Source organism: Cetorhinus maximus, chromosome 15, assembly GCF_964194155.1.
Source record: "Cetorhinus maximus chromosome 15, sCetMax3.hap1.1, whole genome shotgun sequence".
Taxonomy (NCBI): Eukaryota; Metazoa; Chordata; class Chondrichthyes; order Lamniformes; family Cetorhinidae; genus Cetorhinus; species Cetorhinus maximus.
In genome coordinates, this window is record NC_135893.1 from 23,706,206 (window position 1) to 23,733,864 (window position 27,659).

The 27,659-nt window shown below is 45.0% G+C and overlaps 2 protein-coding genes across 2 annotated transcripts in view; one reads left to right on the forward strand and one right to left on the reverse strand.

Annotated features, from left to right (window-relative positions):
- Positions 1-13,086, forward strand: part of crocc (ciliary rootlet coiled-coil, rootletin) — an 88,613-nt gene extending 75,527 nt beyond the window's left edge. The window contains exons 32-36 of the mRNA XM_078558121.1: positions 476-625; positions 2,068-2,268; positions 3,902-4,033; positions 10,043-10,222; positions 11,463-13,086. Of these exons, the coding sequence (XP_078414247.1) occupies positions 476-625; positions 2,068-2,268; positions 3,902-4,033; positions 10,043-10,222; positions 11,463-11,546 (747 nt within the window). The 3' untranslated portion in view covers positions 11,547-13,086. The remainder of the gene's footprint in view (positions 1-475; positions 626-2,067; positions 2,269-3,901; positions 4,034-10,042; positions 10,223-11,462) is intronic.
- Positions 13,087-20,668: 7,582 nt separating this feature from the next.
- Positions 20,669-27,659, reverse strand: part of mfap2 (microfibril associated protein 2) — a 35,868-nt gene continuing 28,877 nt past the window's right edge. The window contains exons 6-8 of the mRNA XM_078558123.1: positions 26,865-26,952; positions 22,216-22,289; positions 20,669-21,250 (exon numbers count right to left, since the gene is read on the reverse strand). Of these exons, the coding sequence (XP_078414249.1) occupies positions 21,147-21,250; positions 22,216-22,289; positions 26,865-26,952 (266 nt within the window). The 3' untranslated portion in view covers positions 20,669-21,146. The remainder of the gene's footprint in view (positions 21,251-22,215; positions 22,290-26,864; positions 26,953-27,659) is intronic.

The following is a 27,659-nucleotide window of genomic DNA, read 5'->3' on the forward strand; positions in this document are numbered from 1 at the left end:
CGGGACATTTAAAAAAAAGATTTTTTTTTGTCATTTTCTTTGAACTTTTCTCTTTATCAAATATTGAAGATGGGGAGAAATGGCTCTTTGGCTAACAGTCACAAGCATCTTCCAATTGGGTAATGAGTCTTTTTGCTTTCCAATTGGCGTAGGAAGGCAGTAAGTCACAAGGAGGGATGTGTTGACTGACCAGTGGCTGGTGTGTGGGGGAAAGTCATGTGATGAAGCCTCCAGGAATACATTTAATCGCAGTTGGCACCCTACCCACTCTTCATAAAGGGAGGGAGAAAATCCATCAAAGTTAACTTAGGAGCAGGTATTGCTGGGTATCCAAATGGGCTGTGTGAAGAGTGAGTGCCAGGCTCCTCGAAGAATCTCAAACCTGGGCAACTTCCATCTAATTTACTTCCAGCCTGTGAACAGATCTGAGGATGACTGAAAGCTGAGAGCTGAATTTCCTTTTGCCTTTTGGCAGGAGCGCCTGGAGGCAGCACGTCAGGCTGTTAGCGAGACAAAGAAACAGAACACGTCATTGTCCGACAGGGTCCAGAGCCTCCAGAATGAGCAGCAGGACATGGAGCAGCAGCGGGAGGAGCTGGAATGTCAACTTCGCAAGTTTCAGGAGGTAAGAGCCTTGAACTCTAATTTGCTTCCTTCTTAGGGATTGAATTTTGTATTATTATATACTACATGTACATATACACATGTACTATATTAGCAGTATGTTATTTATACACTAAGAGATTGCAGAACTGCAGTGCAGAAGGATCTGGGTGTCCTGGTACATGAATCACAAAAACTTAGCATGCAGGTACAGCAAGTGATTGGGAAGGCAAATGGAATACCCCATGTATCTCTCTGTCCCCCTGTACCTCTCTCTCTTTCTGCATGTATCCAAATGTGACACGGAAAAGAACTCTTGCACGCGAGTGGCTCAGGTCTGGAATGCTTTGCCTGGAAGTGTGGTGGAGGCAGGTTCAATCAAGGCATTCATGGGGGAATTAGAAGATTATTTTGAATAGAAACAATGTGCAAGGGTATGGGGAAAAGGCAGGGCAATGGTACTAGGTCATAATGCTCATTTGGAGAGCCGGTGCAGACGCAATGGGCCGAAAGACCTCCTTCTGTGCTGTTAAAATTCTGTAATTCTGTGATATTGCAAGGGGAATGGAGTATAAAATCTGTACAGGGCCTTAGTGAGAATATTGTGTACACTTTTGGTCTTCTTACTTAAAGGATATAATTGCATTAGAAGTGGTTCAGAGTAGGCTCATTCGACTGATTCCTGGGATGAAGGGGTTATCTTATGAGGAAAGGTTGAACAGGTTGGGCCTGTAACCATTGGAGTTTAGAAAAATGAGAGGTGATCTTAATGAAACATATAAGATCCTGAGGGGACTTGACAGGGTGGATAGTGAGAGGATGTTTCCCTTATAAGAGAGACTAGAACTAGGGGACACAGTTTATAAAATTAAGGGTCTCCCATTAAGAAGAAGATAAGGGGAATTTTTTTCTCTGAGAGTTGTCAATTTGTGGAATTCTCTACCTCAGAGAGCAGTGGAGGCTGGGTCACTGAATATATTCAGGGCTGAGTTAGATTTTTGATCAACAAGGGAGTCAAGGGTTATGGGGGATGGGGACAGACAGGAAATTGGCATTGAGGCCGCAGTCAAATCAGTCATGATCTTATTGAATGGCAGAGCAGGCTCGAGGGGCCAAATGGCCTACTCCTGCTCCTAGTACTTGTATTCTTGTACTCCCCTTAAATTGGCAAATGCCAAATCCAGAAATTGAAGCTTTTTCAACTTTTCACAGTCGGTCTTATTGCCAAAGAGGTACAGTGTGGGTAACATGTGAAATAAAGTTCCCTCTACATTGCTCCATCAAACACTCCCAGGTCCGGCACAGCATGGGTTAGACGCTAAGACTTGGACTTCAGTTGGGGGATTAAGCACTGCTGGGATGTAAGAGTAGCATTGCACCTAATCTCTCGGATTCCCAATGGGCAAGTTAGGTTGATACTCTAATTTTGTTTTCTATGCCTATCATTCTCCACCCTTCCTTCAGATGTTGCACCAGCGTCAGGAAGGTGACGAGATCGCACTGCGGAGTGTCCAGAAACTGCAGGAGGAGAAACACCTTCTCCAGGAGCGGCTCAGTGTCCTGCAGCGTGCCATCGCTCAGCAGGAGAATGAGAAGCGCGAGTTGGAGCGGTCATCAGTCCGGCTGGAGAAGGATAAAAATGCCCTGAAAAAGACACTGGACAAGGTGGGCCTAAAATAGCGGGGGTTTGAAATGCAGTCAGAACCTGCCCTTGATATACCAAAGGGTGGCAAGTGACGGGGCCGAAAGGTGTCCGCAGTGCACTGGTGATTTTTCTTTTAAATTGAGAAGCCACAGACCATCATGTAGCAGACCCCGAAGTTCAGGAAAGTAGGCGAGGTAATCAGGAAGTAGCAGCGAGATGATGTCATGCTTGGGTTTTGAAAGCCTGAAAGTTGTTGGAAGAAAGGAAGACTATGGAATTAAGAGATCCGTTATTTGTGGTCCTTGTTGGGCTTTATGGGTTTTTCGTGTTTCCAAAGGTCCGAGCGCAGAACTGAAACCCTTGACGGTTTGAGCCCTAGCTCTGTACTCACATTCGTGTCATCTCTAAGATCACCTTGTTCCACCTCCTTAACATCGCTCAAGTTCGCCTCCGTCTCAGCTCGTTTGATGTTGAAACTCCTGATCCATGCCTTTGTGACCTCTAAAGCCTAGCCCCTCCCTATCTCTGTAATCTCCTCCAAACCCACAACCCTCTAAGATGTCTGCGCTTCCCTAATTCTGGCCTCTTGTGCATTCCCAATTACAATCGCTCCACCATTGGTGGCCGTGCCTTCAGTTACCTCGGCCCCAAGCTTTGGAATTCCCTCCCTACAGCTCTCCGCCTCTCTACCTCACTTGTTTCCTTCAAGACACTTCATGAAATATTTCTCTTTCACCAAGCTTTTGGTCATCTGACCTGATATCTCCTTATGTGGTTCGGTGTCATGCTTTGTTTTGTAATGCTCCTCTGAAGCACCTTGGGGCCTTTCATTATGTTACAGGTGCTATATAAATATAGCATCTTTGTTGTTGTTGAATGAGTGCTGCATTTTAAGCAGTGCCATCCATATAGATAACACATTGAAGCAGGGCCCCTGACTCACTCCCCCTGTAGTTTATATGGATGTGAAAGACCCCATTTCCAGCGTACTGAACAGCATTCCTTCCTCAACAAACATCAAAATACATTTTCTTGTCATTTCTCATTTCTTGCTTGTGGGATGTTGCAGGCACAAAATGGCTGCCATTTTTTTCCCTACGTCACAACAGTCACTGTACTGTAATTAATTGTATGACGTACTTTGCAACGTTTTGTTGATATGAGAAGGCGCTATTTAAATTAGGCTTTTTTCTTCTTAAAGCTTTCTTTTTTTTTACAGTTTTGAGCCAGCCAACCTGCAAATGATAAGATTGATCTGCTTGGCTGTACACATGGGACCTTGGCAATAGCAATGTGTTTTTTAATTGGTTGCAGCCTGGTATTCATAGAATCGTAGAATAAAGGAGCACAGAAGGAGGCTATTCAGCCCATTGTGCCTGTAGAGTTATTCAATTAATCTCCCACTCCCCTACTCTTACCCCACAGCGCTGTAAATTTTTTCCCTTGCAAGTATTTATCCAATTATCTTTTGAATGTTGCTTACCACTTGGTCTGCTCCGCCTTCGCTCCGAGCAATGCATTCCAGATCACAACGCCCTGCTGTGTAAAATAATCGTTCCTCGTGTGGCCTCTTGTTTCTTTGACCATCATGTCACTGTTTTCAGCCTTCCATGTGGACCAGCCAGTCCTAATGTCTCATCCCATTGGTTATAGGTAGAACGTGAGAGATTGCGGTCGGAGGAAGATACCATGCGCATGTCTGCAGAGAAAGGACGCCTGGATCGTTCACTCACAACAGTGGAACAGGAGCTTGTGGAAGCTCAGAGACAGACCCAGGAACTGCAGGTAAGAACCAACAGATAGAGGCCAAATTTATGGAGCAGGGTGGGTCACATAGACATGGATAAGGAGCAGGGCAAACAACTCAACAGTGCAAAACAGTACAGAAAAAAACTCAGCATCCAGTACCTAGGTCTGAATCTGAAATGTATTTTTAATTGGGAACACTCTAGTTACTGTGTTCTATTATACTAAGCCTTAAGTCTTGAGGAACTGATGCCTAAGAGAATTGCCTCCATGAAGAAATGGCACAATTAATCATGTCACTGTAACAGATCTTAACTCCGTATATGCCACTGTCACCCCATATTTGTTTTTGCTGATGTTTCCCTAACCCTGGCCCAATTTCTCTCCCTTTCTTCCTGAAAAGCATTGTGTCATTTTTGAGATTTGGTTCCAAGCATGCCGGCTGCTATCAGCAACTTCCCCCTCCCCCATCAAAAACTTCCCCTAAATGGCCATTCTTCATTCCGTGCCCAGACTGTGAGGTTGGCAGTTATTCAACTGAGGAGAGCATCATGGCTAAACACGACCTGATACTCGCACATTTTCCAGCAGTAATCACTGGATCATGGATAGAGTGGGGGGGGGGGGGGAGTCCTGGCTGATCTGTGGCTCTCTATCCCAGGGGGTGCTGCAGCCTGTTTGGGCACCTTCACTCCCTTCATATTTAACCCAGTAAACAATCCTGACGTGGAATTTAAAGTTAATAGTGAACTGGGGATCAACCTCGCTGGTCAGTGCATCCACACTGCAGCTTGGGATTTGCACGTTTAAAAGAAACCAGAAACCTGTTGGAGTTGGCAGGGTGAAGCTACTGACAGCATTGGAGTGAATGTTTCATGGTCTGAGTGTCTGAAAGAGTAAGGAGATTGTTACACGTTTCCATGAGTGCTGAGGAGGCGAACGTTCATCCACTTGAGCCTCTAAGGAAGTTGTGTCTGGAGTCGGGAATCTCTGGAGAACGGGGCTGGGTCTCTGCCAAGTGGGGAAGTGAGGTACGAACATTATTTCATCCAGATGTGGTAATAAGTCAGTCAGTGCTATTGTAACTGGGTTCAACCACAATATTAACTCTAACCTCAATCCTCAAGGCCCATAAATTATATGATTAATGACAATGTGCAGCTTTGAAACTCAACAAACTGAAGCCTCCTGTACAAAGTAAGTAATGACTGACTCACAGTTAATTTAAATGGATTCTTCCACTGAACCAGACTATGCTCAGAATGAGGTTCCTGTGCTTTGTTATGGTAGCTGTCTGCCTTGTCCATAGAGCTCTCACTGGTCTTGCATCTCAATGTAATCCATCTACCAGACTCCATGTACTTTACTAATTACTTAATTTACGCTGAAGTTCAGTCGTTAAACTGACCGTTAACCTAGATTGTGATGGCTGCCTTCAGTTTGTTGCTCCAAATTCTCCATTGTCTCATTATCTCCATATTAATGAGCTCACACTGCATGGCTGTGAGGCTGCTTCTCTCCGCTTTTAAAATTCTACTAGATAAGGACAGTGGCCTGGATATTCCGCCAGGTGGCGCTGTTCCCTTCAGCGCAATTTGCCCGAATCAGCCAACCCAGTGCAAAAGATGGCGGAATTTTAGGCGCACGTTGAGTTTTCACAATCCTTTGTGCTAGTTTTTTTTTTAAAAATCATGCCAGAAGCTGGCCCAGCCCACAAATCGTGTTACCCGCACATCCTGCCAGGTAATGACAAGGCATAGAATGGGGATGCAGCCAAAGATGTCTTGATGTGATGAGGGAGGCAGAAAACTGAGTTGGTGATTAAGAGCTCACGCTCAGCACACCTTCAGCAAGAGCAGACCATTGCTGTTACAACTATAGGTAAGACGAGTCTCACTGAGGGCAGCAGCCTGAACATTGTACCTAGTCAAAACAAAAACAAAAATACCTGGAAAAACTCAGCAGGTCTGGCAGCATCTGCGGAGAGGAACACAGTTAACGTTTCGAGTCCGTATGACTCTTCAACAGAACTAAGGAAAAATAGAAAAGAGGTGAAATATAAGCTGGTTTAAGGGGGGTTGGGACAAGTAGAGCTGGATAGAGGGCCAGTGATAGGTGGAGATAACCAAAAGATGTCACAGACAAAAGGACAAAGAGGTGTTGAAGGTGGTGATATTATCTGAGGAATGTGCTAATTAAGGGTAGAAAGCAGGACGAGCAAGGTACAGATAGCCCTAGTGGGGGTGGAGTGGGGGGAAGGGATCGAAATAGACTAAAAGGCAGAGATAAAACAATGGATGGAAATACATTTAAAAATAATGGAAATAGGTGGGAAAAGAAAAATCTATATAAATATTTGGAAAAAAGGGGGATCGGAAAGGGGGTGGGGATGGAGGAGAGAGTTCATGATCTAAAATTGTTGAACTCAATATTCAGTCCGGAAGGCTGTAAGGTGCCTAGTCGGAAGATGAGGTGCTGTTCCTCCAGTTTGCATTGAGCTTCACTGGAACAATGCAGCAGGCCAAGGACGGACATGTGGGCATGAGAGCAGGGTGGAGTGTTGAAATGGCAAGCGACAGGGAGGTCTGGGTAATGCTTGTGGACAGACCGAAGGTGTTCCTCAAAAAGGTCACCCAGTCTGCGTTTGGTCTCTCCAATGTAGAGGAAACCACATTGGGAGCAGCGTTTGTGCAGGTTCACGGCTACAGCTCCCAGTGAATCCACACCTGCCACTATGTCACTCACCTATTGCCACAGACAGCTAGACGATGGATAACGGATGATAGAAAGAAGATGAACATGACTTGTGTGTGAATTGGATTATAGTGAGGAAAGTTGTGCATTGTCAGCCTCACCCTCTCGGCCTGACCTGTCTTGGTCAAATGGCAAGATGGGTCCTAGATGGCCGGAAATAGATATGGATGCACTGCATGACCAGGACATCTCCTGTGTTTTGTCGAGCTCCACACATTTCACAACACGGCGCTGACCCACCTTCAAGATCATTGGACCTTAGATTAGTCTTAATCCACCCACACTGCCAGAATCAGTCTTCACATGTCAGGGTAGGAGACCCAATGGCTACCTCCATCTGGTTTAACATGGTGCCGAAGAAGTTTACTAGGATATGGCTGCTGCCGCTTGCGAATGAATACTTGCAGCCACAGGTGAGATCCAGGTGAAGGTGAGGTCCAATACAGGATGAATCACCCCAAAGAGTGCGGCAAGCCCACCTGTGAGATGTGCTACCCCTCCCCTTACACCCCTTACACCACAGTAAGGGAAGGACTTTGAGGTGGGCAGGGTAAATGGGCTTAAGAGATGATTGGCCGTGTTTCTGTTGAGAAACGAGATTGAGTGTTATAGTGAGAGGTGGGGTCAGTCTGTAAAAAGGGGTTGGACTTGTTGAGCATATTGGTGTGTTCTGGCTCCTCGGGCTCCTTGTAGCTTTTAATGAGTAAATGATCTCCATGAGCTGCTGATGGATGGAAGGTCTGGGTGTCTGTCAGTGGGTGGCCTGTGAAGGTCTGATTGAGAAATATGTTAAAATATTAGATAGTCAGTTTTTCTCTTTCCACTCTCTGCTGATCCTTGAAGACGGATTTACAGATTATTAGGAGGAAGATTTTGCACAGCCTGGTGAGTGCAGCTGTCATATTTGGGACAGGCTTGTCCTGACGGACAGTGCCAATGTCTCAAACATGGCTTCCCTTTGTGCTGAAGTTCTTGTCATGCCAGCAATGTGTGAAGTAAGGCCCAAATCCACAGCCTCTACCACCTAGAAGGGCAAGGGCAGCACACACATGGAAACAACACGACCTGCAAGCCCCTCTCCAAGCCTCAACCCATCATGACTTGCAAATTTAACACTGTTCCCTCATCATCACTGGATCAGAAACTCCCTCCCCACACAGGCATATCACCATCTCCTCCTTAAGGGTAATTAAGAATGAGCAATAAATGCCGTCTTTGATCATATCCCATGAATGAATAAAAAAAGTTGAAAAAATTCCCCCTCCTGATGCCCAGAAGCCAGGCCCGTGTGGATGTATTTATGGGTGTTTGTGGATTCTGGCTAATTCACACGAGTCACGGCTTAAAGAATCCGAAGGTTTAGTCATGGAGGGACCAAAAATCCACCTCATGTTTTAACAGTTATTCCCCCTTCAGTATCAGGGGCAGATAATTGAAACGTTCCAAAAAAGAAATGTGGATTTGGTGATCTTTAGATGTCCAATAATGTCCCCTTTAAATTTTTGTTGTTGTGCACGACCTGTCCATTCAGCTTAAAGGGGTCAGCTCGGGCGTGGCCTGCATAGTAACTTCCAGGTGGCTGTTTGGTCACACGCACACACGTAACATACAGAGAGCATTGGTGCTCAGGGCATATCTCTGCCCTGTGTTCCCTCCCCTCCCTCCCCTGCCAAGCACCGCCCCTGCCCCTACTCAATCTCTAGCCGGTGTGACCCTGATTGCATTCTTCTTGCATTTGTCGCCCGTCGCTGAATTGCCCTTGAATTGAGAGCCCTGCCAGGCCATTTCAGAGGGCAGCCAAGAGCCAGCCGCTTTGCTGTGGGCCTGGAGTCACATATTGGCTAGGCCAGGTAAAGACGGCGGATTCCCTTCTCTAATTGCCACTAGTGAACCGGATGGTTTTTCAACAATCGATGATAGTTTCATGGGCCAGGATTTTCTGGCCCTGTCCTGACAGGATCTGCCTCAGGAGAGTTGGCAGCCCAGCCAAATTTTGGCAGGACCGGACAATCCCAGCAGCGGGTGGGGCTGGAAAATCCCACCCATGGGCACCATTACTGAGACTAGATTTTAATTCCAGATTTTATTTAATCGAATTTAAATTCCACCAGCTGCCACGGTGGGATTTGAACCCCTGTCCCCAGAGCATTAGCCTGGGTCTCTGGGTTACTAGTCCAGTGACATTACCACTGTCCCACCGTCTCCCCATTAGAGCCTCTCCTGGAGGCTGGTGTACCTGGGCTGACAGTGTACCAAAATCCAGCCTTACGTTGGCTCCCTAATGGGTTCAGGGAAGCAGAACTGCACGTAGGGAGTCCTCGGCCCATCCTTCACCTCCTCCGTCTCTGACACGACTGACTTCCTAAGGAGCCTCTCCTGCCTTTCACGCTAGGCCAAGTGGAAAATCTCTGCTTTTCCAGGGAGAGGCAGGGTTGGGAAATAAGCCAGGGAAAGTAAAATAAAAAAGTCCAGGTCCGTGTTGAGAATCCTTGCTTGGCTTTTGGCAGATCATTTCCAAACCTGTTATTGTAGACGATGGTGTGACTGCAGAACCGGCTCCCCAGATCACGCTTTGCCGTTCGGTACCCGCTGCTGCTCGAGCGGTCCCTCAGCAGCAAATGTAGACGGAATCTGCTAGAACCCAGCCTGGCTAGTACCCAGCTCCACTAGTACCCAGCCTTTTCTAGTACCTTTGTCCCTGGTTAAATAACCCCACACAATTTATAACATGAGCTTTTCCAGTAAATGTTTGACCTTTCGTGTAAAAGGTTGCACCCCTTCCATTCTGAATGGTGAGAGCGATGGGACTAAAGGTTAAAGCAGTGTTACTGTTGTGTGGTGGCGTTGGCTAACTTGCAACCCAGGGACGTAGCACCTCCTGGAACAAGCGATAGCTTCATCCTCCTCACTCTCCATCCACCCTGAGCTGAGAGATTGACAGCCCAGAGGGTCTATCGCAGACACTGATGAGTCACTATTAATTTTGGCTTTTTCTTGACTCTGAAGCCACTTAATTACCGAAAGAAAAACCAATGACAGGGTTGTGATTTTCATGTCATTTTGAGAGCTGAGAATGGAGTGTTCTCCCAGTCCTGCTGTAGTTCAGCAATGGCTCCGCATAAGACCATTCCTTTGTTTTGCACATGGTCTGACATAGAGCTGGAATTTGCTTGGAGGCATGTCATATACAATGTGATAGTTGATGGCCTTTGGTGAAAGGAGATCTTTGCCCCTTTTCCCTGGCTGAATTCTCTTCCCCTCCACCACCTTCCCTGACTTCTGTTCCCTCTTCAGGCCCAGCTTTCAGACATCGAGCAGTCTCACTCCCAAAGCCTGATCGAAGCTGCCGTCCGCCACCGGCAGGAGCTCCAGAAGGAGACAGAGCGACTGCGCGCGGCTCAGTTGCAGACCGAGAGGACGCTGGAAGCACGGGAACGGGCTCATCGGCAACGCGTGAAAGGACTGGAAGAACAGGTAGCCGGAAACAGGCTTTCTCTCCTCCTGCCGACTGGATCCCACTGGGGTCTGATTCAATGAGAGCCAGCACCCTCTGGCATCTCAATCGCGTTTCCATGCGTAACCCGAGAGAGTGAATGTTGACCTGTTAGTCAGCCATGGTGAGATCACAGACAAGCCTGGTCCTGGTCGCAGTCTCCACTCACACGCAGCAGGAGCTACTGTGTAGAATCAGAAGGAGCATGAATCTGGTTGGAAATAAAAACAGAAAATGCTGGAAAAACTCAGCAGGGCTGACAGCATCTGTGGAGAGAGAAACAGAGTTAACGTTTTGAATCTGTATGACGCTTCTTCAGAGCTAAAGGGAAGTAGAAATGTGATGAAATTTATACTGTTTAAGGGGGGTGGAGCAGGTGAAGCTGGATAGAAGGCCGGCGATAGGTGGAGGCAAAGGAGAGATTGACAAAGATGTCATGGACAGAAAGACAAAGGGAGTGTAAATAGTAAAGGTGCCACCTTCTTTAGCCCAAAACAATTTGCAGGGCTCTATGTGGAAAAGACAGCACCAGCACGGACACAACGGCCTCTGTCTGTGCTGTATGATCTCTGTATGGAGTGCTACATCAGGATGGTGTACCACCCCAAATGGTAATGGGTGACAACCTCATCTGGGTTTATTAGATAATATTGCCGGTTGTGTGTTTATGTAAATAAACCTGCTTCTTAATTGTGATCATTTTTATCCTGGATGATTATCAATTAAATTCTCTATTCAAATTTGAGGAGTAGACCTACCTCAAGTTTTTAATCTCCGACTATTTTTATACAAGCCTGCTCATTTCTGGCGGAAATCTGAAATACCCAAGCCTAGGGAGGGCTAGATTGATAACAAGACGAGTGTACAGACTAGAACGTTCTGTACCACATTGTAGAAGTGTGAATGTTTCCAGAATTTTCCGGATGGGGTGGTGTTTGGGGTGGGAGTGTTCGATTTACCCAGATGGGTAGCAGTTAATACATTGTTTAATAGTGAGGCTTGTGCGTTGTGGGGAGGGAGAATGATTGTTGGCAGGAGTTGGAGGGGCAAATCCCATCCACTCCGGCTGTACCCTGGGTGTGTTTTATCTCAGCCAGTCTCCCGAATGAATTCAGGTCGGGTTTGGCTATTGAGTTTTGAATCTGCATCTGTCTCCGCTCAGTCTTCCAATTAACAGTCCCGCGGTTTTACTCTTGTGTCTTCGTTTGTTCTGTGCTGCAGGTTTCAACACTGAAGGACCAACTGCAGCAGGAACTCCGGAGACGCCAGCCTCAGTATTCCCACTCCATCCTCTCTGGAAATTAATTCCATTGCTGGCACTTTGCAGCATCTTTGTGGTAGAATATCAGCCTTCAATCCCTTGTACAACAGTGATCAACCACAACATGCACTGAAGCCCTACTGACAGCAGTCATAGAACACCACCCCTCCACCCCCCCACCAGCAACATCTGGCCCAAATCATCACCACGACAACTGAACCCAATGTTGGGAAGAATCTCCAGCAGAGACCCTGTCATTGTTGCAGGACAGGCTTCATGTACTATTCATTTGTTTCCCTTGTGTTTGTGTTTCACATACAGGTTTCCATCACTTCTCTTATAAAGCCTGCTCTGAGTGGGTTGCCAATGCGTCTGGGGAAATGGTCAGCGTAATATGCCTTTGACACCCCATACAGAGTCTGGGTCAATCTAAGCTATTTGAAATAAGTAAAGGGCAGTGGTCTGGTTTTGTTCAGTATCTTCTTCCCATTTTAATAACAAAAATGGCAACAAGCTTCTAATTTCTAAAACGATTTTCAGCCTTGAGAGGATTAGACACACTGATCAGAGTTGGTTAAACTCCTGAACATTGGTCTCAGAAGGTTAAATTTACCATGTCACTGAAGCATAGGTCTGCGAGGGTTAAAGCTCTCTCCTTCCCCGAGTGGTTGTCTGAATGAGTTAGAGAGCCTCCTGAGGTAACAATTATGCAAACTCTAAACCTCTCCATCCCTCTGAATTATGTTAGCTGGAAACGGCTTATTGTCCTTTCAGGCCTTATTGTGCCCTGTCCATCATTGATTGTGGCTATTGGATTTTCCAGGGATTCGAGAGCACTGGTTCAAGGTCTCCAAGCGCAGACACGTTAAACACATTCAACCCCAACCACCACTCTGTGTCCTGGCACACCACTGTTTCCCACAGGTCTGCCTGCTGTGGAGCCCTTCAACATGGACAGCCTGTTGCACCAGGTTTGAATCTCTGCTGGTTTGCTAATCTGCCAGTATTTATAATGGGAGGCTCTGAATGACTGAGTGCACCAGGTGGTATATGTAAAGAAGGATTCTGACTGATGGTTCAGATCGTCTGTTCTGACACAAAACAGAAAATCTTCATATCCGACCAAGTCATAGGGATCATAATGTGGGATGATTTGTGAGTTCAGGCTGTGCATGGGGCCTGTAATGAACACCATGGTCATTACCATGATCGAGTGAGGGACTCTCTGGAAGGTGTAAAACAGCCACCAAAAATCCAGATTACTAATCCTGATTTTTTTTTTTTAACACCAAACTCCCATCTCCACTGTGGGGACTCTGTGCAGCTGATAGTAGTTATTAAGGTTTTCAGTGAAATTTCATGAGCTGCAAAGCAAACATCACAACTGGAACCCCGACCTCACTCTCTGTCACTGATCTGTTTGGGGTGGCAACAGGAGCTGTTTTTAATAAGTCCGGGCAGAGGTTAAGCTGTTGGAACCTGACGTGTTCTATTGATGAAGCAGCTTGTTTTCTCTGATCGAGGCTGGCAAGACTCGATAGTGGGTACTGGAGGGAGAGTCAGTGGCACCAATAAATCCACATCAAAGAAGGAAAGGAAAAAAGACTTGCATTCCTGAGGCACCTTTCACAACTCGGGTTATCCCAAAGCGCTTTACAGCCAATGTACCTTCGGAATGGAGTCACCATTGTAATGTAGGAAAAATGGCAGCCAATTTGTGTATAGTAAGGTCCCTGAAACAGCAAGGTAACACTGACCACATATTCTTTAGTGATGCTGGGCAAGGGTTGAATGTTGGTCCAGATCCCAGGAGAAAAGCGCTTGCTCTTCGAACTAGTGTTGGGGGATTAAGATAGAGGAAAGTGGCGACAATTTGCAGCAAAATGTTAACATTCACTAATGGGCACACAACATATGATGCAGGATAACATGAGAATGATTCTAGTGTTGTTTTGAGCTTTTCTCCCATTCTTGCTTTTGCATTTTATTCCAACACTGTCCCTGGAACATGCCATGTTGGCTTCTCCACCAGCATCAACCATTTTTGAGCGATCATATAAATTGTGTTTGTATTTTAAGTATAGATTACTGTGGTGCTACACTAAATGACTGCTGGGGAAACCTGGCTCCAGACTAGCAGGCGAGAATAGGCCCAGGAGATAGATTTTTATTGAAGAACTGCAGGTTTTTTTAAATAAATTGCGACTGAACTTTTTTGATAGGACAGGCTGCATTAACACACAGCCTAGTGTTTCTACTTGTCTGATATTAGAGCATCGCTAAGCTCTCAGTGGATAAATGTAATAATGAGCCATTCAGACTGGAAGGTCCCAGGTTTGATCCTGATCTGTGATAAGTTTTATGATCTCAGCCAGGTGGCAATTGGGACCTCAGCGTCCTTGGGCTAGGGAGGGACTGCTCCTCCGACAGCCATTTGCTAAGTTACCCAAGCGGCTATTCATATGCCTATTGGAAGAAGGAGAAGGACATCACAGCTGAGCCTGATTCTGTCCTTGGCTAAAATCCACACATGCGCACATGGGTAGCAGGAGCTGATGGATAGTAGTCAGGGGCAGAAACCCTGGCTGATTTCTCTCGCTACTGCTCCAACTAAGATCAGTCAACTCAACTCAGACCAGGTTCTAATTTGGCACCTACTTGGACTTTGTGGCGCATTATCGCACTGGGAGGTGCATTACACTCTTGCGCATAAAGAGAGAGTCTCTACATTTAAGAGACTCTGACAGTGCGCATAAGTGCTCAACTAGGTCCAACAATCTGCATGTGCCATCAGTTTTCTCAGTTTTATTCCTTGTAACTTAGCAGAATCCAAGTAATGAATTGGGTCTTAGGATAAATTTAATTTAATAAATTGCACATTATTCAAAATGTATTCTTCTTCTATCATTATCCAGGATTTACTGTAGCAGCTTCTCTTGGACTGTTTGTCCACAAAATGAATTTATTCTAAAGTATTACAATAACTAGCAGTTGACGAGACCAAGCACTGATTGTTTGAGGCAGCTAATGTTCATCTCCTCGCATGCGTCTGGATATATTTTTGCAAGTCAGTGTTTAGACCAGTTTTCCAGAAGTGAACTATTAACCAAAACTGAATGTTGAGATGTTGTACATTAAGATTACTGTGTTTGTGAAATTAATGTTAAATGCTGAATTCTAAATACACCAGTTTGACAGTTTCTTTGATATGCTGTAGACAGTGAAATATAGACACTTTATCAGAGCTGATTGTCTCTGTCCAGATCCACTCTTCATCTGCCTAGATGAATAGATTTCAAAAGTATCTAGAGTACTATAATTTTTTAAAGCATCGCTTTTTTGACAAGATTTAAAATCACAGAAGATCTGTTGTTCATAATCTAAAAAAGAAATCAATACAAATGCTTAAAATATCTATTTTTTGAAGTGTTCCTTTTTAAAATAATTTGCTGTTTTCTGGTCTTTTCTGATGTTTCCCCAGTAGCTTAGTGCTGTTAGATTCAGCATCAACTTTAAATGAGAGCGAGAGAGCCAATTGTTTCTGGTTCCTTGCCCCTTATGCGGAGGGACGCACAAGATGTGTTGCACCTGCCATTTTGTAAACTAGTGACTTTTCTCGCAGTTTGTGACAGATGCTGGATGATGTTTCGCAGTTATCTCTGTCCCAGAACCTTGTGACAGTTTCGCAGTGCAGTTCTGGAACCTCACAAGGGGTTCTCACTCTCCTGTTCTCGAACCTTGAGGGAGGGGCCTATGCTGAGATGCACGGGACCACCTCTGATGACCAAGATGCTTCAGAGACATCTGTCCGTCAGGTAACCAACGCTAAGCTGAATCGAGACTGGTGGCATGAGCCCTGAGGAACAGAAACATCTGGTGCCATATCCTGTGAGGGAACCGCGACTATTCACGGGGGTGGGGGGGGGGGGTGATCACCAGGGGGCATCTTGATCTATGCTGTCACTGGAAGCTTGAATCGAATCCACCAGAGCCCAACTGCAGCAGTTCCAGCTGCTCCCTCACCATTGCACCTTTACTTTTCATTCATGCAGCTTTTTTTGGCCAAGTAAGAGATTGCAGAAGAGAAACAACCTGTCCGACCCTGGTTTTCCAAAATGTTTGCTGCATCTATGATGTGCTTCTGCTGAGTTTGAGTGCATTAGGTGGCTACTTTTGTAGGTGTCTTACTTTAACCACTGTCCCACCCCGTTGCGTCCACTAACCGCAAACCTGTTCAATGCTACTCAGTGTTATTTTTCTACTCGAATGCTTTATTACCACACTGAGTGGATGGGGGAGATGATGGCTGCCTTGCCATGTGAATTGCAGTGTGAGATGGTACAGAAAATAAACAGTGAACATTCACTTCTGTACGTTTTAAGGAATTTTATTTTTTTGCTTTCATTCATTACTAGTAGCAATCCAGTGGGGCAGGGGTTAAAACTGCTAGGCTTCACCTGAAAAAGGTGAAAAGCTACCTTTTTACAGCTTGTGGTCGTAGCAGGGATCAGGCCTCAGCGAACAGATGATTAAGCCATGCCCCACTGACAGAAAAACCAACAAATATTTAAAGGGGGCCTTCTTGTCAAAACTCGGTCCGAGTTCCACGGCCACCATTGCCCCAAAAACTCGGTTTGGCAAACCCTCTCCTAAGCAATGGCCAGGTCAAATCAGCCATGATCCTATTGAAAGGTGGAGCAGGCTCAAGGGGCCAAGTGGCCAAATCCTGCTCCTAATTCGTACATATGTATGTATGTTATTTGTGGGTTCCCTCCATGTGGAAATATCTAACCTCCACTGTAACACTTAACAGTAGGAATGCCCAGATGCAGATTGTAGGAATGCCCAGATGCAGATTGTATGTCTCACTGAGAGACTGACCGTCAGACCCAAAACACTGCTGGCCATTAATCTTTCCACTGGAATAACAATATGAAAGGGAGACTTGAGAAATAAGAACGAGAGGAACAGAACAGCAAAGACTCTTTTAAGTGACTTTAATTTTGTACAAAATGGGATATATCAGTTATAGTATGAATCAGATTACACAGAAATATCTCACTCAGTTGCACATATTGCGGCACTTCCTCCTAATGGTACTTCAAGAACATTTGTACCAAGGAGTTCTGAGCAAGCACGTCTCAAGTTTTGTATTTCTCACTGTAGACAGATTGGAGCAGAGATGAGGCAGCTTTTTTTTCTATAATTCCCTCCAAATTTTGTCCCCTTCCTCTCCTTAAGGCACTAACTCTCTGCTGGGTTACAGGTCCATGGCCAGTGGGCATCCTCCAGAATGTTGCCCCAAGTGACCATTCTTCACTTATCAGCCTGAATCGTATTAGCAGCTATTCCACTGTGGCAGGCATCAATCCAATGATGTTGCAGAGCCTGTGCATTTTCCAGCCGGAGCCACCCTGGATTGTAGTTAGGAGTCTGAATCTGGGGCCTGAGCTGATTTTACCTCTCCCTAACCCAGGGACACTGAGACCAATTGTAGTCCCATGATCACCACCCTGGCTAGGATGGGCTAACTCAACACAGATTGGACATGGAATTGGGACCTTCCTGGTCAGCATATCTCAGTTACACACTGGTATACTGTATATGGCAACTGAACCATGGAATGGGAGCGGTGTTTGGTTGTGGGGGAGGTGCAAAGCTTCTCATTTCCTTTTTAACGTGATAGTCATTGTTGTGTCAGCTGCCCAGTGGATTGCTGATATTGGAATCAAACAATCCAACCATGTAGAAGGAGGCCATTCAGCCCATCATGTCTTCGCCAGCTCTTTAAAAGAGTTGTCCAATGGACTACATGCCCTGTCCTTTCACTATAGCCTTGCAACTTTTTCCTGTTTAAGCTGAGGTTCAATTAACATTGACTATTCTACATGAACCTTGCAGGGGAGAAAATAATACTCAGTTCATAGGCACGAACTGGCAAATTGGGTTATTAGAGTAAATATATATTGGTTTGGCCATTCGATGTCAGTTACAGATTCAGTAACTATATATATATTTCCAAAATCATGGTGTGGGCATCTAGTGGCTGAACATTGATTACTGCGCTAATGTTTTTTTTCCCCACTCCGAGCTCTTAAATAGCATTTTATATCCTGGATGCAGGACAGGAACCTGAATTGCCAACCAGCTTGAGATCCTAAGCGGCCCGTGTTTCCTATAGCATACAGTCTGCTCTAAATAGAATGCGTCTACAATTCTACCATGCAATCCATAGGTAGCAAATCCTTATGGATTGAATTTAGGCCCTGGTTAGGCCTCATGCCTGCCGTGTTCAGTTTAAATCCAGTTGATCTCATCACTGAGCTCCTCACATGCAATATTACAGCCTAGGAAACCTCTGAAGTGTGGAGGGAAAACCCAGCAAGCCGGTCGGGCCCTGTTTTCCCTAGCCAAAATGCTTCTGAGGTATTCCTGCCATGATGTCACATCGCAATGTAAAGGATACTAATTCCCAGCCTCAAATGATGTCCGATACACAAATCCTCGTGTATCCCAAGCTGTTGGTGGCAGCACAGAAAATGGCCACTAATGAATTAGTGTTATCAGCACGCTGATAAAACTGGAAGAGGGAGGGGCACCGCAAAAAATCACAGGCCTGTGCTGAGGGCCATTCTCTCAGCGCCCTAACAACAACATACAAATAGCAGAACAGGCATGCTTCAACCTTCAAACCTTGCCCGTATGTGATCCCTGTGTTTAAGGGATATTTAAGCACCATTTTAAAAAAAATAACTATTTCAAAGAATAAGATGCAACAGAAAGTCAAGTTTGATAAACTGAAGGCATCCTGAACTCCTCAGAAAAGTCTCTGAATCCAGTTTTAGCTCATACACTGTTTCACCCAAAAAGCTGCTGAGTCTAGGGTGTTAATGTGCTGCTTTCCTGAGGAGAGTTAGAGAGGAAGGCTTCAGCTGACAGTAAACGTTTGTATTCACACTTAGCAATAGTGCAACAGTAACTATCGCAATACACAGAGATGTAGCAGCCCCATGTAGTCTCAGTGTGACCAAGTGATTAGTTAATGTGCTTGCCCTGTGAACAGGATGTTGAAATCCTAGAAACAACTGATATTAATGTATAAATGCTTAACAGATTTGTTTGAAACCGCTTTGCTAATTTAACAGATATGTTAACGTCTTGTGTTAACCTCTCCATTGGCAAACAAATGTGGATCAAATAAGCATGTGAAGCATTCCAGTGCTTATATTGCACAGAGTCATGTCTAGGCTGTAATTATGATAGATATAAATCCCTGAATAGAAATCGCATCAGTTAGATCGAAGAAGGATTAATGTATCTGAAACACAAAGAGCTGCCTAGGTGTGTGTAATGGGGTTTTACAGTAATACTAAGAGTTGAAAAAGCAGCAGGAGTGAAGCTTATTGGGTTATTAATGTCTGGGAGTGTGGTACAAGATTGGTGTGCATGCCCAAGAGTGTACTACAGGGCTGCCTGGTGACTGGTAGTGTGTTATGAGTGGGAATTCAGTTGAGGGGTTCAAATAATAGCATAAATTTCAGTGTGTAAACATCCATTGAACCACTTAGAGCACTTTCTCCCTCACTTATTTACTGTTATATATAATGTGCCTCTTATCACCCAGATGTGTTTGGGGAAATGGGATTCAGATCTGAGACACATCGTGGTATGTGTATTGTGACATGGAACAGGTGCTAAAGGTTTACACATTTAATTACACTCACTACCAGTACAAACTTTGCATTATTTTAAAAATCTTTGCCCCGATCCTCTTTGTTCCAATAAAACAAGTACTGGAGCTCACACCAGTCAAAAAGGAATCAGATCAATATCTGATTAGACAGGACTATAGGTTACAGGAATATGCACACATTGAGATTCTCATTGTTCTACAGGATGTGTGAATATGCAAGTTGGGGGAGGGGTGAGGAGCAGAAAGAAGCTGTCTAGAAATATGCTGTCTAGTGAGAGAAGGAGGCCAGGGTAATGTGGACGTAAGCTTGGATGAATATTCTAGTGTTTTACCTGATTGCCTCGGAGGGTCAGGGAGTATTTAAACAGAGTTTACCCTCAGTAGGTTAAAAGGAGGGGGAAAGAGTTTATGAATAGTAGATTGTACGTGAGAGGAGGTTAAATGGATAGGGTAGGGTCATTGATAGCACAGTGTGGGCAGGGTCTGTGGAAGCTAGGAGCGGACTTGATAGACCAAATGGTCTGTTTCCATTTCCAGCCTTTATTGTCCCCTTATGAAAAGATCCATTTTAATCACTGGGTCTGTGTCACAGCCTTGCACCACACTCTCAGCCACATGCTCTGGGACCTGTATCACTCTCTTTTGTAAAAGCTTACAGCTTTGTGCCACTGATTTTATTCCTTCAGATCTGGTATAGTGGCTCCATAAGAGGGAGAAGAGTGAGCGCCCCCACCCCAATCTTATGCACCCACTGGCAATGACACAATATTTGTTTACATTATGTACAATTATTTGCAGTATAAAACAGTAACAGTCGTGTGCAGGGGCACGGAAGTGAGTACCTAATGGTGGCTGGGTCATGCCAGGAAAGATTCACACAAACAGTTGATGGGCACCTCCTAGTGTCCCATTCAGTGCAGTGGAGGACTGGGAGTAGGTTAGCTATTGGCTGCAGAGGGGAAAAAGGCAGCTCCAGAATCTATGTGATTCTAAATGCTTAACTCATTTAGGCTAAATTTTGCCATTTGTTATTTTGACAGGCATTAAGCAATTTTAAATAGTTGACAAAGGGTTTAAAAAGAGAACACTTTAAACACTTGTTCGCCAATCTTCACACAACACCACTTTCAAGGCCAGAGAGTCTAACGGGTCCACTCGGCTGAAAAAGTCAGAATTGAGCTGCTGTACAGGATCAGTGCAGTGAGAGTTTAAATCTGTTTGGGGTGTGTTCACACACTGGTTCCTGCTTTGCCCTGATAGTGTGACCATATGGGACTTAATCAGTTTGCAGATGCGAAAGGTGTACAAGCCTTCACTCCGGGGGTGAAGCCCATTCAGGAGTGACTCACTCAGAGTTTGATTGCTGGTGTATGAATCACTCAGGCAGCCTTCAAAACAGAATTCTGCTGCAGGACAGGTTTTGATGCTTGATTCGTTCCCAGCCCCAGGTATCATGCGATTTCTATTTTCTTTCTAAACTTAAAAAAAATTCTAAAACTCCGGACAGACACAAAGCATGAAAGACAGGTCAGCAATAGGTAACAGGAATCTGTAGAATTTCTATGAGAAGATGGATAGTAAGTTCAGTGCGAGGTACTCTCCGTCCACTATCCTTCTCCCAGGCGAGCACAATATAGCCAACAAGGAATGGCAAAGCCATAGGTTCACAAATCCTCATGGCAACATGGGTAAAAAGCTGGAATGACTGAATTCCCAAGGCTTCATGCATAACCTGCATTTTAGTGGTCCCCTCCCCCGAACAGTAATAACCTTATGTGCACAATCAAAAACAAGAGGATAATATGAAAAATCCTCCAGCACCAGAGTTATAGAAATATGAAAATGATCCCTCTAAATTACTTAAGGTATTATTATTGATATATATGGAGATTCCTCTATCTCCTGGACCAAGGCTCCATGCGTGGCCCCTTCATCAGTTTGTTCATCCTTCTCAACAGGAGCCACAGCTCTTGTCACATGATGAAGCCATTTGGCCACACAGCCCACTGCTGGCCATGACCCCACACTTTGAATATTTGTCTCGGCACAGGTCAGCTGCAAGAGAGAAGGAGAAGGTGAGAACAGGAGGAGCTAAAGGATATGGATTAGACACTCTTCATAAGAGAATATGAACCCATAGTGAACATTCAGTAAATTGGTTTGTTTCTTTATAGAAAGCTGTGCATTCACACAACACGTACAAGGCAAGCTGTGTGTCCCAAGCATTGAACTGTACCACTGAACGTTACACTTCCAGGGGATCGTGTTGGAGAGAGTCTCTGGCTGGCTGCTGTAGAAAGGACTGCTGCTCTTTCAGCCTCCTGGACATTCATCCCTTCCCCTGGAAGGACCAGTAGGTGCTTAAAAAAAAAAATCCCAGAATGTTGCTACCGTGAGTGAATGTGGGAGAAAGTTCTCTGGCAGTCATGTTCTTCCAGCAACGAAACTGACAACTTTCACCAGTTAGTTTCTATCCACAGTATCCAAATCAGGCAGCATTTTCAGGAATCTGTGATTCTTCAACCAAAATAAACCCTGCACGGCCGAACCTCCTCGATACTGTTCCTCTAGAGCCACATGGTTTCCCTGAATAAATATCTCCCTCTACTCCACTCTGTCCTCTGTGTTATTAGAACACACTAAAAGCCAGTGTGATGTCCAGAATAAGACTTGGGCCACACACTAACACAGGAACACTGGGTTCACAGGAGCATTGCGGCTGACCCTTCCAATCTCTACTGCAGCATAATGAGAGGGAGGAGATCTCAAAGTACTTCACACCTCTCACACTCCAAACACTGCCTCTCAAGGCCAGCAGCACTGGGGTGAATACATTCTGATTATAACTAATACTGATTCCAGAGCTCCTAGGAGGACCAGTGGAGCCCTGATAGGAATCTCCAGCTGCCCAAACCCAACTTCATGCCCGCCCAGCCTACTGTCAGTGGCGTGTTACCATCCCTAGCCTGCCGTGTGGCAGAGCTCCCTGTTCAGTTGTGGTTCTGAAGCCTCATACTCACCTCTCAGTAGCTCCTCGTGGGCGCAGACGGTGCGGACACAGACCTCTTTGTTGACCACATAGACCCTGCGAAGGCTGCAAAGCAGGCAATGTGAATGATGGGCACAGAAACAAACACACAAGCTGTGGAATTTGTTAGAATCATATCTCTCAAGACTGAAATTTTCTTTCACAAAATGGAAGGATTTGGCATGATCTGAGCATGTAGATGCTCACCTGGGATTTTTTTTTATATAAAGTTGTAAGTTCTCCTTGGAATTGCAAACAAGCAGATCTCTTCCAAGGAATCACCTGACTTATATGGTACCTGAGAAGGAGTTGTTTGTGTTGAAATGCAAAGATTTTAATTAATGAAAATCAGGGAGACAAAAAGGCAATCACATGGGAGAGAGGAAAGAACTTAAGTTGTGAACCTGCTTGTTTTGAAGGCAGTCTTGGTGGAGAACAAGCTGAGGAAGGAAGGCTACCTTGACTGGCTCTGTCTCTCTACCTTGCCTAAAATTGTGTGGCTATCAACCTGTAGATAGAACCCTCATCTGAGTGTAACTAGTCTGCATTTGGACCTGCAAAACTGGATCAGTTGGTGAGAACTTCCAGACATCCATCGGAACTAGTGGCCCATCTTCACATGACAGAACTCCAGGTCGACGCGTCGAGACCCTGCAGACCTTATCCTTTATTTTATAACACCCATCCTGCAAAGCCCATCTCTGCAGAGAGGCTCTATCTGTTTGTTCTTTGTCTGTGTGTGTGCTGGGGGAATTCTTTAGGAAGAGATAGATAATTATACTTCCCGATTACAATTGTGTGTTGACTAGTACTTGCAACTTGTTCAAAGAAGTTTTGTTTTAAAATAAATTAATCATTGAGAGTTTTTGAAAGAAGCCTGGTCAGAGTCTCTTTTCTTCTGGGTACTAGAGGTATTGGTACACAATTGGCTATTTCAGTGAGAAAATTAAATATTTAAATTAATGGTACAGCCTGTGGAGTAGTGGGACTTGATAATTCACGCACTCCTCCCATCCCGGTCATAACAAATTGCACAAGTTTCTTCCTTTGAAATCCTTTCTACAAAACAATCTCTCTTTTCAGATTTGATTTAATTGCTATACCCTCTTCCACTCATAACCCACATCAGATCCTTACTCCACCATGGGCTGATGTGGAGGTTGGGGGTTGGGGCATGGGCCATTTAAAGAGTCTCAACATCTTTTCCAAGACGTCATTTTATAAGTTGACATCAAACGACAGCTCACAAGGCTTATCATCGCAATGTGCCTGGCAGAGTGAACGTGCCTGCAGGTTCCTTATAGATCCAAGTAGGGTGAAGGTGCCTGAAAGAGAAGCCTGTAATTCAGAATGCTTCACTTTTCCAGGTAAGGGTCATTTTCTTTTACTATTTTCCACAGAAAGATTTGAAAACATAGGTCTCGCTATATAACCTCCCCTTGGCCGAGGACATAACTACCAGAACAGATAAGGGAGAACCGGTGGATGTGGTATATTTGGCTTTTCAGAAAGCTTTTGATAAAGTCCCACATAAGAGGTCAGTGGGAAAAATTAAAGCACTTGGGATTGGGAGTAATATATTGGCATGAATTGAGAATTGATTAGCAGACAGGAAACAGAGAGTAGGAATAAATGGGTATTTTTTGGAATGGCAAACGATGACGAGTGGGGTACTGCAGGGATCAGTGCTTGGGCCCCAGCTATTCACAATATATATCAATGATTTGGATGAGGGAACCAAATGTAATGTTTCCAAATTTGCTGATGACACAAAACTAGGTGGGAATGTGAATGGTGAAGAGGGTGTTAAGAGGCTTCAAGGTGATTTAAACAAGTTGAGTGAGTGGGCAAATACATGGAAGATACAGTATAATGTGGATAAATGTGAAGTTATCCACTTTGGCAGGAAAAACAGAATGGCAGAGTATTATTTAAACGGTGATAGATTGGGAAATGTTGATGTTCAAAGGGAGCTGGGTTTCCTTGTACATCAATCACTGCAGGCAGGTGCAGCAAGCAGGTAAGAAGGCTAATGGCATGTTGGCCTTCATCACGAGAGGACTTGAATACAGGAGCAAGGATGTCTTACTGCAGCTATACAGGGCCTTGGTGAGACCACAACTGGAGTATTGTGTGCAGTTTTGGTCTCCTTGCCTAAGGAAGGATATACTTGCCATAGAGGGAGTGCAGCGAAGGTTCACCAGACTGATTCCAGGGATGGCAGGATTGTTGTATGAGGAGAGCTTAGGCCAAATAGGTCTGTATTGACTGGAATTTAGAAGAATGGGAGGGGATTTCATTGAAACATATAAAATTCTGACAGGGATGGACAGACTGGATGCAGGGATGATGTTTCCTCTGGCTGGGGGCGGGGTCTAGAACAAGGGGTCACAATCTCAGGATACGGGATAGGCCATTTCGGACTGAGGTGAAGAGAAACTTCTTCACTCAGAGGGTAGTGAACCTGTGGAATTCTCTACCACAGGAGGCTGTGGAGGGCAAGTCACTGAATATATTTAAGAAGGAAATAGATAGATTTCTAGACTCTAAAGGCATCAAGGGGTATGAGGAGAGAGTGGGAGTACGGTGTTGAGATGGAGGATCAGCCATGATCATATTGAATGGCGGAGCAGGCTCAAAGGACTCTTGCTTCTATTTTCTATGTTTCTATGTTTAAAGCGTGAAATGTTCTCCCCAATACGCTTTGCACACGTTCCTAGACATTTTTATGTTGGCAAATACCAGGGTTTCTGAGTATTCCACCATGGATACTCGGAGAGGCAGGAATCTTAACTAACATTTTAAATCCAGCTCCCACAGGGCAACTTTATTTTTATTCCTTCACAGGGTGTGGATGTCACTGGCTAGGCCAGTATCCTTAATTGCCCTCGTGAAGATGGTGGCGAGTTGCCTTCTTGAACCATTGCTGTCCAAGTGGTGCAGGCCAACTGGGAGACTGAGTTTAAAATTTGCTGCTGCTGCATAGGTTTCCCAATGGAGCTGGGGGCTGTCAGCTTCTTGGGTTGGAAACAGCCACCTATCTTTATGTGGCATTTTTAATGTCCCAGGCACTTCTCAGGAGCTTTATAAAACAAAATGTGACGTCAAGCCACAGGGGGAGATATTAGGTCAGATGACCAAAAGCTGGGTCAAACAGAGCTACTAAATGTAAATGAGGTCCTGCTGTTAAGATTGGCAGGATTTCTGCATCTCTGCACGCAACCACATTGCAAATATTGGCCCACAGTTATGTTTAAAGTTGAGTTTTTAGAAGCATCATGCTAATGTGCTAGCTTTGATGTCGCTTCCACGTAGGTCGTTAGCCTATTCCGGCAATTGAAACACGCTTTACAGCCGTTAGGGCTAATTTTAAATCGGGTCAGGACTGGGGGTGGTAGGTAGAGGGGGTGTGCCCAAAGTGTGTGAAGTAGCTGGAAGGCAAGGAAAACATAATGAGGCTGGGTCTCTAGAGATCTGTCTCTAGCCTATTACTGCCAGGAACGAAGGTTGGGGTGAGGTGTTGGGGGCATTGGGAACTGGGGTAGTAGTTGGATGCTGAGGTGACACAGGAAACGCACCAAAAAAAGGCAAGGTGCTGTGGGAGGGCAGGCGGGGGCCTTTACAAAAATAGATGTCGGTGTAAGGAGGGGAGAGGGCTGGTAAGAGCAGAGGGGACCCAAAAATGCCTTCTGGACTCCTTCTCCCGGCTTCCAAGGGATCTTGCCAAACATTAAAAAAATGCAGCCTCTCTGGCCGCGCTTCTGCATTCCACTTGGTTTCTCCAGCAGATTTTCCATCAAGGGACAGGCTTCCCTTCGAGTTTGTAATGAATGACCATCACGCCGATTCATTTTAACCCCGCCGACCTGTCTGTGGTGGGAGCCTCAGCTGATTTGCCAGTGGCACCAGACAGGAATGAAGCAACCTCAGGCTGATCAGTTGACTCACCCAATCTTAACAGCTCTCGAGCACTGTTCCCACCCAGCCACATTTGGGGTTTAAAGTTACCCACTCCACCCACCATTGTGTCAGAAAGACTTCGGATACAAGATACAGATTAGGGCACGAGGTTAGAAATGAGAGATGGACAAGGAGACACCTAATTTAGTTAAGACAGTCAGCTCACTGATGCGTGGTGTTTTCTGGTATTTTTGTACTATTCCTCAAAAACAAGCTCCACAATGGAGTTATGTGAATCTGATTACCTTACTTCTCTGTATGTTCACGTGCTGTCAAATAAACAGCTCAATTATTTGTATCAAGCCTCATCTCACCAAGTGTTTGTCTGGTCTGCCTTCTGAGATTGATGTAGTATTCATGTAAAGATACAAATACCGACAGGCGGTAAGGGGATGTTGTTGTTGCTACACTCCCAGGTCATGCAAGAAGAAGTCAGGCAGTGGGGGTAAACTCCCACAGCAGAATGATCCTATGATTCTAAGCAGTTGTACTCTAGTGGGAGTCTACCCACTGCCCGACACCTCCATGTGTTACAGCAATGTCTGATGCCACCAAAACCTGAGAAAGTCTCTACAGCAAACTCAAATTTGCATCAATGGTAAGAAATTCTTAGGGGGTAAGGTTTAAGACTCCAATTAAGCTTTCCCAAGAAGGTGAATGACAAGGACCGAGTACGCTTACCTGTAAAAGCAAAGGCTCTTGAGGCACTGTTTGCAGGGTCTGTGTACAGAATAGAGTCTGGTGCATGGATACTGCTCCTCCCTGCAATCTAACAGGCAGAGAAAAAGGCAACATTGCTTTAATGGTTGGAAGTGGATCCAGCAGAAACAAGTGCTGCCAATGTAGCAGTAATTACATTGTTTTTTTTAAGGGAGGCGATACGAAGGAAATCTCTAGTTGATCTCCTTCTATGCGGGGGAAAGAACCCCATCACCTCCCCACCAAATCTTCTTGTTGACTGGCAATTACACTGTTAAAGATGACTGCTTGTTAAAACAGGTGATGCGCATTGGTTCACTCATCAAAATAGTATAAATAGGTACAGCTGTAATGCTCTGGTGTGGAAGGGACTGGAAAAGTTTATGTTAAAGAGGTGGTTTGTGAATAAACCAGCTTAAGGTAAAAGACTGGCTTTGTACTTATTCTTCCATGACAAGCACTTATTGTAAGTAACAAGTACAACTTGTTCACCACATGGACCTGCTCAACCCCTAGCCTGTGCTGTGTTAGCTATTCAACTGTAGAAACATGGGGGAAAATTTAAACAAAATGGCCTGATCCTGGTTGCTCGAGTGATTTCTGTTGGCAGAATACAAATGTAGTTAACAGATGAAGTCAGGATTGACCTCAGATATGATGCCCCACAGTTGGATAGCTTAGTGATACTTACTGCCCAGATCCATACATGAAGACTGGCTATTAAGAGTGAGGGATCAGGAGGTGTCCAGCTCCTTCCCCAATAAGTGAGTCAATACT